This window comes from Natator depressus, chromosome 7, assembly GCF_965152275.1.
Source record: "Natator depressus isolate rNatDep1 chromosome 7, rNatDep2.hap1, whole genome shotgun sequence".
Classification (NCBI taxonomy): domain Eukaryota; kingdom Metazoa; phylum Chordata; order Testudines; family Cheloniidae; genus Natator; species Natator depressus.
In genome coordinates, this window is record NC_134240.1 from 5,726,451 (window position 1) to 5,742,582 (window position 16,132).

Here is a 16,132-nt window from a genome sequence, read left to right on the forward strand (position 1 = left end):
CCATTTAATCATGCCCCACATAGGCTAACAGAAAGCTTTAATAGTTTTCTCATGTATAGTGGGTGGTAGATAGCAACCACTTCAGAGCCCATACTAACCCTGTGTTTTCACCCTGTGCGCTGAATTTTTTTATATGCTTTGTCATTTCCCAGCGGTGGATGCCTTTCAAAAACTGAAGCAAAAAAATCCCTTCAGCAATGGCTGAACTCAGTGAAGGGCAAAGCGATGCGCCACGTCTCCCATCGTCATCCAGCCATCCCACACGCTTCCTTGTGTTTCTTTGAAAACAACGCAGGCCTACCGCAAAGCTGGTTGGCATCTGAACCGTGGCATGTACAGAGCCCACCCGGGGGCGAGCGTGTTTTCTTGGAGACAATGCGGCGTTTGACGTGTTGGAGCTGGGACTGCTTGAACATTGAGTAGCAAGCCGAGCCGTTCCATACAGTCGGTTCACATGTAGAGAACCCAAAGCCCATTAACCAGGGTGACCATATGGCCTGGACAGGCCCTTTTTTAAGCCCTGTCCCGGCCATCCCAGCAAGAGCAAATGGGACAAATGCCCACAGGTGCAGAGGAACATGTGGGGGAGGGGGGTGAGCAGCTAGGCCAGCCCTGCGGGGGGGTGGCGGGGGGCAGGGCTCAGACCCTACCAGAAGTGCCTTATGAAAGGAAATTGGTTTGTTGTATTCAGCACAGGAGAGGCATCCGCTGGAGTACAGTGTCCAGGGGAGATGGAGTCTTCCTAAAAGTGTGTGTGGGGGGGAGACACACACACACACTTTTAGAAAGCCCCCTCCCCACCCCGTTGCTCCCTCTGCCATCCACTGGGACTCACCGGCCACCCGCATAGTCGGGCTAGGAGGCGCTGATTCGACACCTGCCCAATGGGTCACTTCCCAGAGCGAGGGGGCTGGAGAGGGGAACTCAGGCAGAGCAGGGAGGAACGGGCCCCAGAGCGAGGGGCTGGGAAAATTGAGGCACTGGGAAAGGCCCAGCGCAAGAGGGCCAGGGAAATTGGGGCACAGCAGGGTGGGGGTCTGTACCTGGAGCATAGGGCTGGGAAAATCAGGGCATAGCAGGGTTGGCAGGGGCAGGGCCCAGAGCGAGGGGCGGGAAAATTGGGGCACGGGCGGGAATGGAGTGAGGGCCTTTGGAAATCGGGGCACAGCGGGATGCGGATCTGTCCCTGTAGCAAAGGGGGGGAACCCAGAGCAAGGGGCTGGGATAACTGGGGTACAGCAGGGCGGGATGGGGGTGGTGTCTGTCCGTGCAGCAAAGGGCTGGGGAAATTGGGGCACAGCTGGGCGGGGGTGGGGGCATCCCGAGAGCAATTTGTGGGAAATTGGGGCACAGCGGGATGCGGGGGATGACGACAGAGTGAGGGGCTAGGCAAATCAGGGCACAGCAGGATGGGGGTGTCTGTCCCTGGAGCAAAGGGCTGGGGAAATTGGGGCACAGCTGGGCGGGGGTGGGGGCATCCCGAGAGCAATTTGCGGGAAATTGGGGCACAGCAGGATGCGGGGGGGGGAGGGCAGAGTGAGGGGCTGGGCAAATCAGGGCACAGCGGGATGGGGGTGTCTGTCCCTGGAGCAAAGGGCTGGGGAAATTGGGGCACAGCTCGGTGGGGGTGTCCCTGGAGTAATTGGCAGGGAAATCGGGACACAGCAGGGCAGGAGGGAGGTGAGCGGAACGAGGTGCCAGGCTAATCAGGGCACAGCAGGGTGTAGGGAACCCAGAGCGAGGGCTGGGGCACAGAGGGGTGTGTGGGGGGTGTCTGTCCCTGGAGCAAAGGCCTGGGGAAATCGGGGCACAGTGGGTGTGGGGGGTGGTAGATAGGTTATTGCCGCTGTCCAGGAGCAGCCAGGTCTCTCCATCAGGCTGGGGGGTGGGAAGAGCCGCAGTTGCTGCTCTTCCCTTCCTGCCAGGTGGTGGCGGTCGGGTACTGCCAGGTTCCCCTTTTCAACCGGACGTCCTGATCGAAAACCTGGCAACCTTAGGCCCCGCCCACTTTATGGCCCTGTCCCTCCCCTTCCCCCCACGTGACTAGAGTGTAACTGAAACAGTGATGGCTGCTTGAGTCTGCAGCCAGCCTGAAACAGTGGCTTAGAGGTGTGTGAACATGCCCACGTACTTACACTCTTAAGTCTAACATCTCGTGCTAGCACTGTCTGTATCATAGAATCACAGAATCGTAGAATATCAGGGTTGGAAGGGAGCTCAGGAGGTCAACCCCCTGCTCAAAGCAGGACCCATCCCCAACTAAATCATCCCAGCCAGGAAATCACCATTCCCCAGTGCAGATCTTATCCGACAGGATTGGGAAGGCACTGGCTGTGACCTCCCCTGGGGAGAAGGAGGAGTTCCTGGGAAGGAAATGCAGAGGGGAGAAAAGAAGAGCCACACAGAGACAGGGAAGGGGGAGAAAACCAGAGAAAGGACAGCAGCGGAAGGAAGCCAAACAAAGGGCAGAATAGCTGTGGGGCTAAAGGTGAGGTTAATTTTCTCCCTGGGTGAAGGTGACTGTCACTCACCCAGCAGTCATGATGCCACGAGATCAGTGTGCAAACCTCCCTTCGGCATCGCCGAGCTCTGCTGGGAATTGACGGGGTGAAGGCCGGAGCCCCACTCTTCTGCCCCAGCCTCGGGCCCTCAATTTAAAATGGAAGTTTGACTCTCTCCCGCCACGGTTATATGGTGACTAAGCTGAGGTGGTTTTTTTCGAAGGGATAGTTAGGAAGCCTGGGAGATTTCACACACCTCGGCCTGCTGCTTTCTCCCAGATGCCGGGACAGAAACTGGGCGCGGCGTCCGTGGGTTCCTCTCCACTGCAAGCGGGAGACGTGAGTGCAGCGCATGTAGCTCGCTCAGGCATTAATCGCGGGGCAGCTTGCAACGTGAGCGAGCAGCCTGCGTACAGGCCTCCCCGGGGGCCCTGAGTCAGTGCTCAGGTAGGTAGCCAGCCTGTGGTGCAGAACGCGCGACTGCAGCTCCACGGCTATCGGTACCAGGGCTTAGCTTGGGCAAATCCAGCTCAGGTAGGTCTACACAGGCTGCGTTCAGACCTCTGCCGCGTAGACATGCCCTGCAAATAGGCAGCTTCCTTCTACTCGACACACACAGTTGTCTCAAGCCCCTGGGGGAAAGGGCCTGGTTTCTTTCACTGCAATCTTATTGAAAAGTTCCATCTGTAGCGCAGACATCAGTAAAGCATTAGCTCCATTTTGCAGGGCACAGAGCTCAAGCTAAAAATGTTCAAAAAGTCTCCTGGAGGCAGCCCACACAAAAGACTCCAAGCAGGGCAGAAGGAGCCAGATAGCAGCTCCGCTTCACAGCCTCGATCCCTTACAGATGGTGTTGGATGTGCTTGAAAGGAAAGCAGCTGATGGCCGGCGGGTGGGGGAAGACACAGTCCTTCAAGTTGAATTACGAATGGCCTGGTTTCTGAAAGAGCGGCTCACCCCCCAGGCTTCCACTGACCACAGAGCTTGACTTCAATGGGAGCCATGGGTGCGCAGAGCTCTGAGGATCAGGATGAAAGAGGAGCTAAAACAGAGATTAACAATGGCAATGCTGCAACATTCTTAGGAAAGATGTAGCCTAATTCACTGAAAATTAGAGGGAAAATTCCTTCCACTGCCAGAATCCCGGCATGAAATTCTCTGCCTTGTGTTATGCAGAAGAGCAGCCTCGAGGATCAGGACAGTCCCTTCTGGCTTTAAAATCTCTGCTGTTTACCCTGTTAGTATAAAAGGTCCAGGGTATATATGCAGTCAGGTCAGGCCTTTATGGCCTGCTCCTGGCACCATGGAACCTAGTACAACATACCATGGGTCGGGTGCTCGGTACCTAAACCAGGAACCCCACCACTCACTGAGTGATGGGGGGCAGGGGGGTGGGAGGCGGGGATGCCAGATACCCACTTGAATGAAAACCAGTATCCATAAAGGAGCATCTCCCTCTGGCATTGCTGCCCTGCAGCTAGTTCTTGGTCAAATAAAGGTGAGAGGTGTAAACCCTGAACCAAATGCAAGGTGGGGAAAAATGTTAGACACATGGCACTGCAACTCAGCTCTGCCCTCTGGCATCTTCTGCAGCCATGCTGGCTTCTGAATGTCTTGGCCTCCAAGACTTTGGGCCCAGTTGGTGCTGCCAAGAGTGGGGCTTTGCCTGCTTACTAGTGTCTGCCAAGGCAGACATGCCAAAGGTTTGGTTATGATGGTTGCTCTTTTTGTACATGCACAGGAATGACAAACAAACAATCTAGAGGTGGTCAGTGATCCAAGAAAGGCCTCCATCGTTGACGGAGAGCTGGAGACGCTTGATGTAGACATAGCCACTTCTCCGAAACCAGCCTAGCTGCCCCAGGTTCACTACATGAGCTTACATCTCATTCGACTTTGGAAAAAGCAAACAAGATTGCTGTGAACCCGAGGTGAGTCAAAACCTTATTAGAACCTGTGGTTGAATGTCCCTTTGCAACATGAATATCCTTCACCGTTTGCTTTGTCATTTTCACCCTTCCATATGGCCCAACACTTTCCTCTACCTCTGAAGAAAAGGACTTGCTCTATCAGCAACTCCGTGGTGTCATCAGTAAGTTACCAATGGGTGAGGACCTCTATCTACCAGGAGACTTCAGTGCTAGAGTTAGGTCAGATCACAAGATGTGGTCGCTATGCATTGGTCACCATGGGATGGGAAAAATGAACGACAATGGGTAAAGAATGTTGGAGCGCTGCACCCACCGATGATTTTGCATTACCCAACATGTGCTTCCAAGGTGGTCCGCTCCAGAAGGGCTGGTGGAGACACTTCGGAGCTGGACTCTGGCACCAAATGGATTGAACTGTCACTTGTAGAAAACACCGACAGGATGTTCTCCATACTCTCCGTTTTCCCAGTGCAGATGGTGACACAGGCCAGAAGTGTGTATGTTGCCAAAAAAAGGCTTTCTCTGTGGAAATTCCATCATACCAAAAACAGCTGTTAACATCAACAACACGAAAGACCAAGGAAGGTGTTTCCAATTTACTACAAATCTCAGGGAAGCGATGTCATTGATTGCACCTCCCCTGAATGCTAATGTAGCATGAAATGCACTCAGAATAATAGCCATGTGGCTGCAATCTTAACTTCTGGTTAAAAAAAAAATCTGTATGTGATAAAGACTGGTTTGCAGCATACTCTGAAGAACTGCTTCCAGTTACTGAAGTCAGCTGTACCGCATACTTCCACCACCACATGTCCTGAGACATGTGCTAAACTCAGAGTGGCCTAGAATGCATTGCAACAAACAGCAAGGCAATGTGCCCATTCACAGCGGTCGGTATGTGCAAGAAGATGCAAACAGCCTTTGAGAATGGAGATCTAAGCAGTGTATTTGATGGAATCAAGACCACAAGAGGATCTTCACCCAAGAAGTTTGCCGCACTCAAATCTCTTAATAGAGACCTCATTGACAGAAGCAAACATATGCAAGGTTGGGTGGAATTCTATCACAAACTCTATTTGATTGAAACCACTGTTTCTGAAGCAGCACTAAATGTGACGCCCAAGGCTCCAGCCTATTAAAGCGTTGCTATAGAACCATTGATGAATGAGCTTAAAATGGCAACCACCTCCCTGGCCACAGGAAATCCTACAGGAAAAAAAAACTGAAATTCCAGTTGAAGTACTGAAACAAGGAGGACCGATTGTACTTAAACATCTGGCCAATGTCTTGCCTGCCTGCTGGAGGGAAGAAGGGGTACCACACGATACAAAGGATGCCAACATCCTAACATATAAAAAACAAAGGAGATCATAGTGTTTGTAACAACTAAAGAGGAAGCTATCATTTTAGTGTTGCAGGCAAGGCATTCGCATGGGTCATTCTCAAAAGACTAAGGTATTGCTGAATGGGTATATCCCAGCAGTCAGTGCAGCTTTTGTGTGGACAGATCAACGATCGACGCAGTCCTCACACTAAAGCAATTGCAAGACAAGTATCAAGACCAAGGAAGACCTCGCTACATGGTCTTCATCGATCTTACAAAGGCTTTTGACCTGGTCAGCACAAACGGCCTTTTCCAATTGTAAGAGAGAATTGGTTCCCTTTTCCCCCTCCCCCCCCGCCTCCCCCACACCAAAAATCTCAATCCGATTTGATCCTTCCGTGGTAGCACGAAGCCTATAGTCCAAGTCCAGTATGATGATGATGAAATCCTTTGAAATCCATAGTGCTGTCAAACCAGGAGGCGCTTTGCCGCCAATATTCTTCCCTCACCGCTTTGGCACGCTGTCTCATCTAGCCCCAAGGATGTACAGCTCCATGCAAGATCAGGTGGAAAATGCTTCACCAGTGCATGTCTAAGAGATAAAGGCAATGTCAAACACCTGCTGATACCAGAACTTTTCACTGATGCTGCAGTGTTCATTGTGCACAGCGAAGAGGAGCTCCAGCAACTTTGCAGTAGCTTTGCTCCAGCTTATGATGGATTTGGACTAACCATCAGTCTAAAGAAGACCATGATTATGGCACAAGGTGGGTTGACTGCACCAGAAGTTAGAATAGCTAGTGCGCTCTGCTGGACATTGCCAACACAGTAGATCATAGATAGCAAAACTTGTGCACAAACTTAACGCCAGATGAATAGCTTAATTCTCACATTGGCAAGATACCACATTTGGCCAACTGACCAATGCACGTGTGAAAACAGGAAACTAACACTGAACAACTAGCTACAGGTCTACCAGATGTGCATTCTAAGCCTGCTGCTGCATGGTGGCAAGACCTGGCCCACCTACAGCAGGCATGAGAGAAGGCTAAACATCTTCCATTGTCCTCACCATATTCTAAATATCAAGTCCCTGACACTGAAGTACTTGAGAAAGCAAAATTGCCAAGTCTAATCACTAGCCTCAGCTCCATTGGCTTAGTCATTTGCACGGAATGGCCAATAGGCGCATTCCAAAGGCTCTCCTGCAGGGGACCTCGTGGCTGCGCCAAGGCCACTGGGCCGATGTAGGTGCAGGTTCCAGGTTCAGAGGGACTTGAACACTTTCAATATTGACATAACAGGTGGGAAGAGGGAATTAGGAACAGGCAACGCTGGAGGGCTGCACTACATCAGGGAGTCACAGAGGCTGAAGGGAGGTGGCTGAGAGAAAAGAAAGCACAGCAGGCCTCAAGACGAGTAGGCCGCCATCCTGTGCCTTACACATGATTAGCTGGGGTAAGGACGGTCAGCTGAGAACTGGACGTTTTAACCATGCGTGATGCTGTAGCGTGACACACAGTAGCTGAACTATGCTTACGCGGTCATCTTTCAAGGTGGACAGTGGCTATTCTAGTATAAAGGAGAAGCAGGTCCCAGGTATCTAGACTGCCCTAAAATACACCCAAAGCAGCGTGGCCTAACAGCGAGGTCACATCTGGTCCTACACGCTGTATGTGAAATGACCTTTGGGGCTCGCTAGGGGGAAAGCCATGTGTATGCAAAGTCTTCTCTGTAGTAGCATATCTCACAAAACTATCAATACTCCAGGTCAGAAAGATGTAACCCAGCCAGATGATAGACAAAAACATGATTAAAAAATTGAGTTCCCCCCACCCCTGAAACCATACTTATCATTCCTGGGGCTCAAGACAGAACACCCCTCCAGCTCCTTAAAACTCTCCTCTGCCACATGCCTAAAATAATTCAACATGGTCAGGCAGTGCTAAGATCACCATTTTCCTCATGCTGACCCGTACTGTCTCATCGCGGCCTTGTGCTTCCCATCTAGCTACGCCGTTGTCACATGCCTGATCCTTAGGCTGTAAGCTCTCTGGTGCAGGGACTCTCTGTTCCTTGTGACCAGCACCAGGCAGCCCTGATTCATGGCTGGAGTTGCTAGACACGAATAATTGATAAAAGCGTTATTGGTACTTTCTTTTTTTCCTGCTTTTCTTCGTCTGAAACACGGCTCTAATAGACATAACTCCACTGACGAAAAGGAATTATTTGTGTTATTATAGTGCTTAGGAGCCGCAGGCATGGCCCAGAACCCCGCTGTACTAGGTGCTGTAAAATCAGATCACTTGCATAGGTCACTTGCCTAGCTATAATTTTAGGTGCCTACCATTAGCAGGCATGTTTGAAAATTTTGGCCTAGATTTCTGAGCAGTGTGCAGCAATAAGTCTGCCCAAAAGGGTCTCTCTGCCCCAAAATGTTACTTGCCTAGGTTGAGTGGGACAACAGTCCTGCATGCCTTTGCTCTTGGGTTCCCCCTTCTAGTACAGCCTTATTCTTGGAGTCATAAAATTGCATTGAGAGAGGAGGTACCTTTGGGTGTGATACAGTGCATGTGGCACTTGTGTATAGTGGAGAATGGCTACAGAATCAGGCCATAAATAGGAATTAGCCTAAATATCACTGAGGATTTGGAACCCGGGGTTTGGAGTTTTAGGTGGTAATCCATGCTGTCGGGTAAATATCTTATCCTCTAAACTTTCAGCGGGTCGACCACATGGCCATAGGAACCTTAGCTGGGCTGTTGCTACCACACCAAAGGTTGGGCTTACTTCTCCCCAAAACTGATGGGCTCTGTCACTCTTGCTCCTTTGATTGCTAACTGCTAAACTTTTATTGCTTCCTATTTCCTTTGGGGGGGCCTATAATCTCAAACATATTGTGAGAACTCATAGGCACTTTAAAGAGCTGGCATCCTCCCTTCTCCTACCTTATTGTGGGCCTTCCAAATATTCCCAAGATAGTAAACCAGCTCACTGGCTTTCAACCGTGGCAAAGCTTACACATCCATCAGGCAGGGAGCAGGGACTATGGCAAAGGACTTCTCTCTCTTTCTCTCTCTCTCTCTCTCTTTGTCACAAGAGAGAAGCAGGTTTCAATTGTCTATATGATGTGACTGGCCGTTATTTAATTTAGTTGCCATGGAAAATATTGGAGAGAGGGATTTAAGCAAGGGGTAGATTGTACATGGAACTTCTGAAAGATTGCTTTTTCCAAGTAGCCCTGCATGAACACATTTGCTGTTTAATGAAGACTGGAGACATCAATATAAGGAATAGTCTGGAGCGGCTCATTGCTTAGCTTCTTAGCAGAAAATGAGTACTTTCTATCCACAAGCGATGTCAACAATTTTTAAAATTTCATAAATACGGAAAACAGGGAAAAACTGCTACATTTCCCGCAAATAACTACTCACATTATTCAGAAACTTAAGAAGGGAGGGTCCACACTTTTTTTTTTTTTTGAATTTTGAAATTTCAAAGCAGTTGTTTCAGTAACATGTCTGTGAAAATATTCCCCCATTTTTTGGAATTGGTGCCAGTATCCATCTTGTGTGTTTTATACAATTGCAATTGGCCTTATTTGCCGACTGAACCTCAGTGTTAGGTGACAGAAAGACAGCTGTAAATGAACTTTGTCTGTTGGTAAGCAAGGAGTTTCTATGGCGAAATGACAACGTTGGGGAAACAGAAAAGAACAATGCAAGGATGATGGGAAATAAATTGACAGCAACCCACGGCATCTCTCTCTTATCTGCATGAAACAGCAATCCACTCCTCCTCCTCCTGCTAAAAACCCCAAGCTTTTCTCTTTGTCCTGCGAAGGGATCGAGGAGCTCCTTGACAGGAATTAGCAAAACAAATCCTAGGGCAGTGGTCCTCGAATTGCCTCTCTTCACCTATGACACTCTCATTGATAGGGCTGCTCAGATTTTAATATATTCACTTTTACTTTACTCCATCCTTGTAGTTTTTCTTTTAAGGCAAGTGTCAACTTCAGGCTAACCTTTTCCAAAGTGCATGGGTCCCAGATCCTCAAAATTATGGAGGTGCCTAACTCCCACTGAGCTGGGCCCTAGTCCTGACTGATGGCCTAGGTGGAGGCATCTCCCTCTGCTCAGGATTCTCAGCCATGAAGCTTCTCTTGGCGTTAAGTCCTATGGCAGCCCATGCTCTAGTAGCTGAAACCCAGACCTTGCTTGCAAAAAAAGAGAGGGAGACTGCCCTGTCCATACAGCCAATAGGCCAAGGGTTAAGGGATGACCATGTTTCAAGTCCTTGCTCTACCTGATTTGGGGCAGAGACTTGAACCAATATCTCCTACACGAGTGCCTTTACCCAGTGTTTCCCAAGCAGTGGCTTCCAATGCACCAGTGGGTTGTGGGAAGGATCTAGGCTGGCCACACATGCCCTGGAGGTGCTTCCGTGCTCACTTCCCCGGGCAGCAGCACAAAGAAAGCGCCTCTGGGACATGTGCAGGGTGGGAACTGGCTGTGGCCTGGCATGGTCAGTAGCGTTGGCTGCTTCCTCTGCAGGGCTGCTGCTGCCTGGATCCTGCTCTCACTTCCCCAGGCAGCAGGCAGCAATAGTGTGGAGGAGGAAGAGGCCAACAGCAGCCTGGTAGGGATTGTGGCCTGGCAGCAGGAAGAGAGGAGCTGGCTTGAATGAGCATGCCCAGACACAACAATCCTTTCTTTTTAGCATGGCATTGCAACGTGGGCCATATTTTCAGCACCTATGGAATGGTCCTAGTTCTTCTCTGACTTCATTCATTAAGATCCTTATCTTCTGCAGAGCCATTCCATGTCAGTGGCCCATACCTAGAACAGCCTGGGGGATTGGGGCCTTAGAGAGGGATTATATTGTAGCAATCGTCTCTGATTGGTGATAAGCCTTGATCTCCTGTTTAGGTAACCGGCAAATGTAACATTATAGCCACTGATTTTATCAGAAGACTTTTCTTCCCATTTTAATGTTGGTAATGCGAAGCCATAGAGGGCAGTAACCTTGTAAATGTTGGCCAAGAAATTTATGAATTGACTATACAAGTGACAGTTAATTCTCAGGAGGTTCAGTTATGTGAAGCACTTAGATCTGAAAGTGTGCGGACCTAAGAGATTAATTGTGTTTTTTAATCAGTGACAATGAGTGAAATTGTATTTTTGAGACGCAAAATTATATAAAGTACCCTGCGATTAATGTCATATTTGTCATTGAGAGAAGTAAACTGACCCTACTTACCAGAACTCTTTTGGATACCATCTAAAAAGCTGGGATTCTTGGTAAGAAAAATGATTTATAAATTACAGGTCAGAGCCTCACCTGATGAAAACTGGTGTCACTCTAGATTCCAAGAGAGCTATGCCAATTTTCATCAGTTGAGGAAATGGCCATACATGTGTAAAATGTGAATCAGAGTCACATTAACACAGCCGATTGCCAAGGAGCTCCTATATGTGGACTATGCTGATTTCTCAATAAACCATCAAAATCAAATCATATAGGGCAGTGTTTCTCAATGACCGGTCTGTGGACCGGAGCCGGTTCCTGAGATCTCCCTGACAGAGTTTAGGAAGGCAGCAAGCCGGTCCCTGGTATCAAAAAAGTTGAGAAACACTGATCTAGGGGATTTAGTTAGTTTTTGTGCTTTAATAATAGAACAGACTGAAAATAAATGAAAACGATGACTCATAACTTCACAAGTAATAGACATTCTTTAAAAAAAACCACACACACACACACATTGGTCTTTTTCCCCTTTGGATCAATATTTCCATTTATTCCAACTGGAAAAACATTTGTTGTTTTAATACTTAGTCGTGTCTCTCTTTTTTTTAAAAAAATAATCATCATCACATTCTCCTTACAAACAACAAAAATTTCCTAGCAATAGTCTGTGGTATGGAGACCTCCATCTTCAAGATTTCCCGCATTCGCTGCTTTTGACAGGCAATAGTTTGTTCCCAGTTACAAAACACGTTACGTTTGGTCCCAATCCTGCAATGAAATCTGCCTTTGTGGCTCTAACTGCAGGAATGGGTCAGGAGCATAGAGGTCTTTCGGTGCCTAACTATGCAGACATGTGCTTTTGTAAACCCCACTAGGTGCCTAACTCCCATTGACTTTCAGTGGTGTCTGACCTGCTTAGGAGCATTTGAAAATCCCACGAGCCACTTTGCTGCATCTTTAGGCACCTAACTGCCTTTGTACCTCGGCTCCTTCTGCCACTGACATCAATGGGAATTTTACCATCAACTCCAATGGGCGATTGGTTGAGTCCCCAAACCCTCCACAGTATAGTACAAAAGCTGTCGTGACCTGGCAACACCCTGGCTGGGAACATGTGAAAGAAACTGCACCCATATTACAACCCTACAGAAAATCTGCCCTCTGCACTGTCCCGTGTGGGCACAGGAGGGGACACACCTTGATGTCAGGACCCAAATGGTTTAAAGCATACAGAGAAAAACTCACATCCACCACAGCACAATACATTTGAGTCCTATTTATATAACACTCTACCATGTTGATGCTTTTGTAGATTGATTCTAGCTCCAAATAATGGGCTCAATCCCACCCTTGGACTACGCACGCCAAACTCCTATTGACCTCCAAGGGAACTTGGCAGGGCATAGCTCCAAGATGGAATGAAGCCCAATGTGATTAGTTTGTATTCATTTTATAATGATCTATGTAGTAGGCAGTGTTGAAGATTCCTTTTGGTAATGAACAGCAGTTAACATAATCCAGGAAACTAGAGCACCATAAGACAATTCTATACTCAAAACGACGTCATGCTGACATCACACAATTGCACCATTTACACTTTTATTTACTCCAAATAATAGTTCAAAATTTAGTAACATCAGCATTCTCTACAGAGATGGAAAATTCCTTCCCCAACTTTGGTTGTTAAAACTTTGCAGACATTTGGTAGTTGGTTCTATTCTATTTGACAAAAAAGTCACTTTTGCAATTGTAAAGACTCCTGTACGTCACTGATAAGAGTAACTGAAAATCGAAGGTGTGAGCAGACTCCAAAACGCCATCTAGGCCTCTTTAAGATTGAACAAAGCATAAAATGTTCTTTTGATTTCCCAGGAATGAAAAGACTTAATCCTGCCCCACCCCCAAGATTTCACTGATATACTTAATACATTTGATGGCAAAATGAGAAGGAATTCTGAAGTACCATTTGTTTAGCTCTGGCTGAAAACAATTATGAATGTGCATGCCGTTTCCCAGTGACTCCTAAGATATAGAAATTCCTCTGATATTACAAAATACAAAAATATTTTCTCCAAACTCTCATTTACATTGCATTTACAACAATCATGGAAATAACTTAGACTCCAGCACTGACTGAGAGACAAATTACTTACCAAAATGGGTAATGAAAACCAAAGCGCATTAGGAGAACACGAGCTATTGATTACAGTGAACAGGGGTAACTAAACCATACGGACAAACTGGACTTAAAGGAGTGGAAGTATTTAGGAAAAAGAGGGACAATACTAGGTAAATACTCCAGGCTAAAGTGAATTGTTTTTTTCCAAAGTAAAATGTGCAAAATATATTCACCGTGCCAATGATTTATGACTACTTATAGAAGCCAATCTACAACCTTCTTACAAATCCCCAGTCTTCAGGGCTTTTTGTTACAATAAAAAGCGCATATAAGATCTAAAACAGTGCAAGGTTATGAGTTAATTTACATTCTCAGAAAGTGCCCAGGCAGTGACACTGTTACGATATGATACAGTTTTTGCTCTTTTGTCTTTTTCGGCTGTGCAACTGTCCTCTGCCACCCAATGTGGAAGACTTGGGCATGCCATACGATCCATATTTGTGCAGGAGCTCCTCGCTGGTGACGTATCGGAGATGGGCCGGTTGTGGAATTGGCTCCCCAAGGAAATAGCCTTCATTGTCAGACTCTGAAGAGGAGGAGCAGGTAGAACACCAGTCATATTCGGCAAAATAGGGGCCCCATCTCTCCCCCAGATGGTTCTGCAAAGCAAGATCCGACACAGTCCTTGGACACTGACCATACAGGTCTCTGCGGGGGCCCTGTTCCATCGTCTCTCTGCAGCTTCTCTGATGCATGAATTGGTCATAGTCCTCTCTGGCTCGCAGCGAGGGCCTCTCTTTCAATCGACAGCACTGTTCGCTGGCCAGATGGAGGGCGTTATCTGAGCGGGAGCGTCTGGACCGCCGGGGTCTGTGCGGGCGGTAACGCCGATCGTCATCCCGGAGATTAGTTCGTCTGCGGGTGCGCTCGCTCATAGGGGGAAGCCTAGCACTATCCTGTCCAGGAATTTTGTTCCCTGGAATCCCGCTGTCATACTCAAAACTCTGATGCATCCTTCCATGCGATGGCATCTCTCTGTAACTGACGGGATTGGCAAGGTCGCGCAAGTTCGGCTCCATATCTTGGTACTGTTGCACAGACAAGAGGCTACGGACTGACTCGGCACTTCTAAACTGCACAGAGGAATTCAGCGTCCCCATGTTACTCATCTTCTCTGAGACATTCATTCCAGAATCTTTGCTCAGATCAGGCATTGAGAATCTAGAGAGATGCTCCTGGCGCTTGGCGCCACAGTCCGCAGAGAGTCCTGGTGGGGAGGAGGAGAAAAAAGGCCGTTAACATGAGAATCTTCCTTTGCAACTGCACAATGTGAGGAGCTGCACTTTGCTTGGCAAAACCGATCCCAATTGTCAAAAGCAACCAAGGCCCAGAGCCTTAGAAGGTATTTAGGCACCTAACTCCCATTGGAATCACATCTGAGGATCTGGACGGAAGTGATTTTGGGTGCCTCACTTGAGACACCTGAAGGAGGCATGATTTTCACAAAGCGCTGAGCACCCCTGCTTTGGTAATCAAGGCTGCTTCAAGGTGCCCACCCTAACTCCTCCCACCACCAAAAAACTGGGGGTTTCCAAAATCACCAGTCACTTGTCAAAACCTGGACCCCGTCTCCCCTCACATTTCTATTAGGACATGACTGAAACTTTGTGAGAACAACCAGTGCTGCCCTGGCAACGTTCATGCTTCCGTAGCAGTGTTAGGCCTTCTGACCTATGATGGCCCATTGTAATAACCAGCGACACGGTCAGACATCGTTCAGAGATGTCAGGGCTGTACCTTGTGTAACTATTTAGCCACTAGGCGGAGACATGGCCACAAACGGTTGAGCAGACCCAAATGCCATCCAGTAGAGGACACTGGTGGCAGAGGTATTCTGGAAGGACAGAGCAATGTACTGTCACAAAGCCAAGGCCACCAGAATGTCACAGCGATCGCAGTGATAGAAGTCTGACCCTGCTCCAAAAGCACAGGCCTCTGCCACTTGAGCTCCAAAAGACTCTCCCTTAGCTGTTAGCAATATAGGGTCTATGTGACAGCACTGTATGGTCTATGTGACCCAAAGAGGAGCAATTCTGTCACCCAGGAGAGGGCACTGGTGCAAACAGACACGAGCCAGTTCACTACAGTGGTGCATAGTGTCCCCCACACATGGGATGGGAGAGAGGAAACAGTTGCTTCCATGGCACCGTATACCTGACCACTTTGGAGGCCTGGGGCCTGGCCAGGCTGTGGTGGAGAGATATAGGGAGCCAGGCTAATGGCGGGCCTGGGGCCTGGCCAGGCTGTGGTGGAGAGGTATAGGGAGCCAGGCAGACACATGTCACCTTTCCTCCACGGCCATGGAGCTCCCCAAGACAGTGCTGGGATTCTGCAAAGCTGCCCCAGAAGGACCACAAGGGGAGTCGGACTGCTACACAGGAGCGGGGTTTACCAGTGCAGACTGGCCCTAGCCTCCCTGGGGAAGTGCCTCATTTGGGGGGAATGATCAGGGATCCTTGTGCTGATTCTCTGTCCCAGAGCCTCCTCTTGTAGGATGGGGGAGCAAGCTAATATTAGCAGTGAGACGTACAGAATGGCAACTGGGTGGGAAGTCAGTGGCTCTTAGCAGCAGTAGAGGGCTTGTTACAAGAGCACAGGTTAGCTCAACATCCCCTTGGGAACGGGAACCAGAATACAACCCACGCCCTTCACTGTTCCTCCCAGTTCTGCTCTCCCAGCCCGAGAGGCTCAGACTATCCGCCCACTGGCCTGGCAACTGGCTGTGCCCAAGGCTCATGTTGCATTCTCTAGATGCCACGTTTCAAAAGCGATTTCAGTTGCAGTCTAGTTTAACCCATATCCCAGAGCGAAGGGTGACTTTGGCATTTTTTGATAACCTTTCTGCGCAAACTAATTGGTAAGATCTCTGCACCATTAGCATGATGCATGCCCCTTATGCCATCGCTGACACATTCTGACTCTGTAAATGGGTTGAAAAAATTCACAAATA

The 16,132-nt window shown here is 48.6% G+C and overlaps 1 protein-coding gene across 3 annotated transcripts in view; it reads right to left on the minus strand.

Annotated features, from left to right (window-relative positions):
- Window positions 1-11,524: 11,524 nt before the first annotated feature.
- Window positions 11,525-16,132, minus strand: part of PRICKLE2 (prickle planar cell polarity protein 2) — a 186,247-nt gene continuing 181,639 nt past the window's right edge. For all 3 annotated transcript variants that reach the window (XM_074957395.1, XM_074957397.1, XM_074957396.1), the window contains one exon: window positions 11,525-14,389. In XM_074957395.1, the coding sequence (XP_074813496.1) occupies window positions 13,521-14,389 (869 nt within the window). In that variant the 3' untranslated portion in view covers window positions 11,525-13,520. The remainder of the gene's footprint in view (window positions 14,390-16,132) is intronic.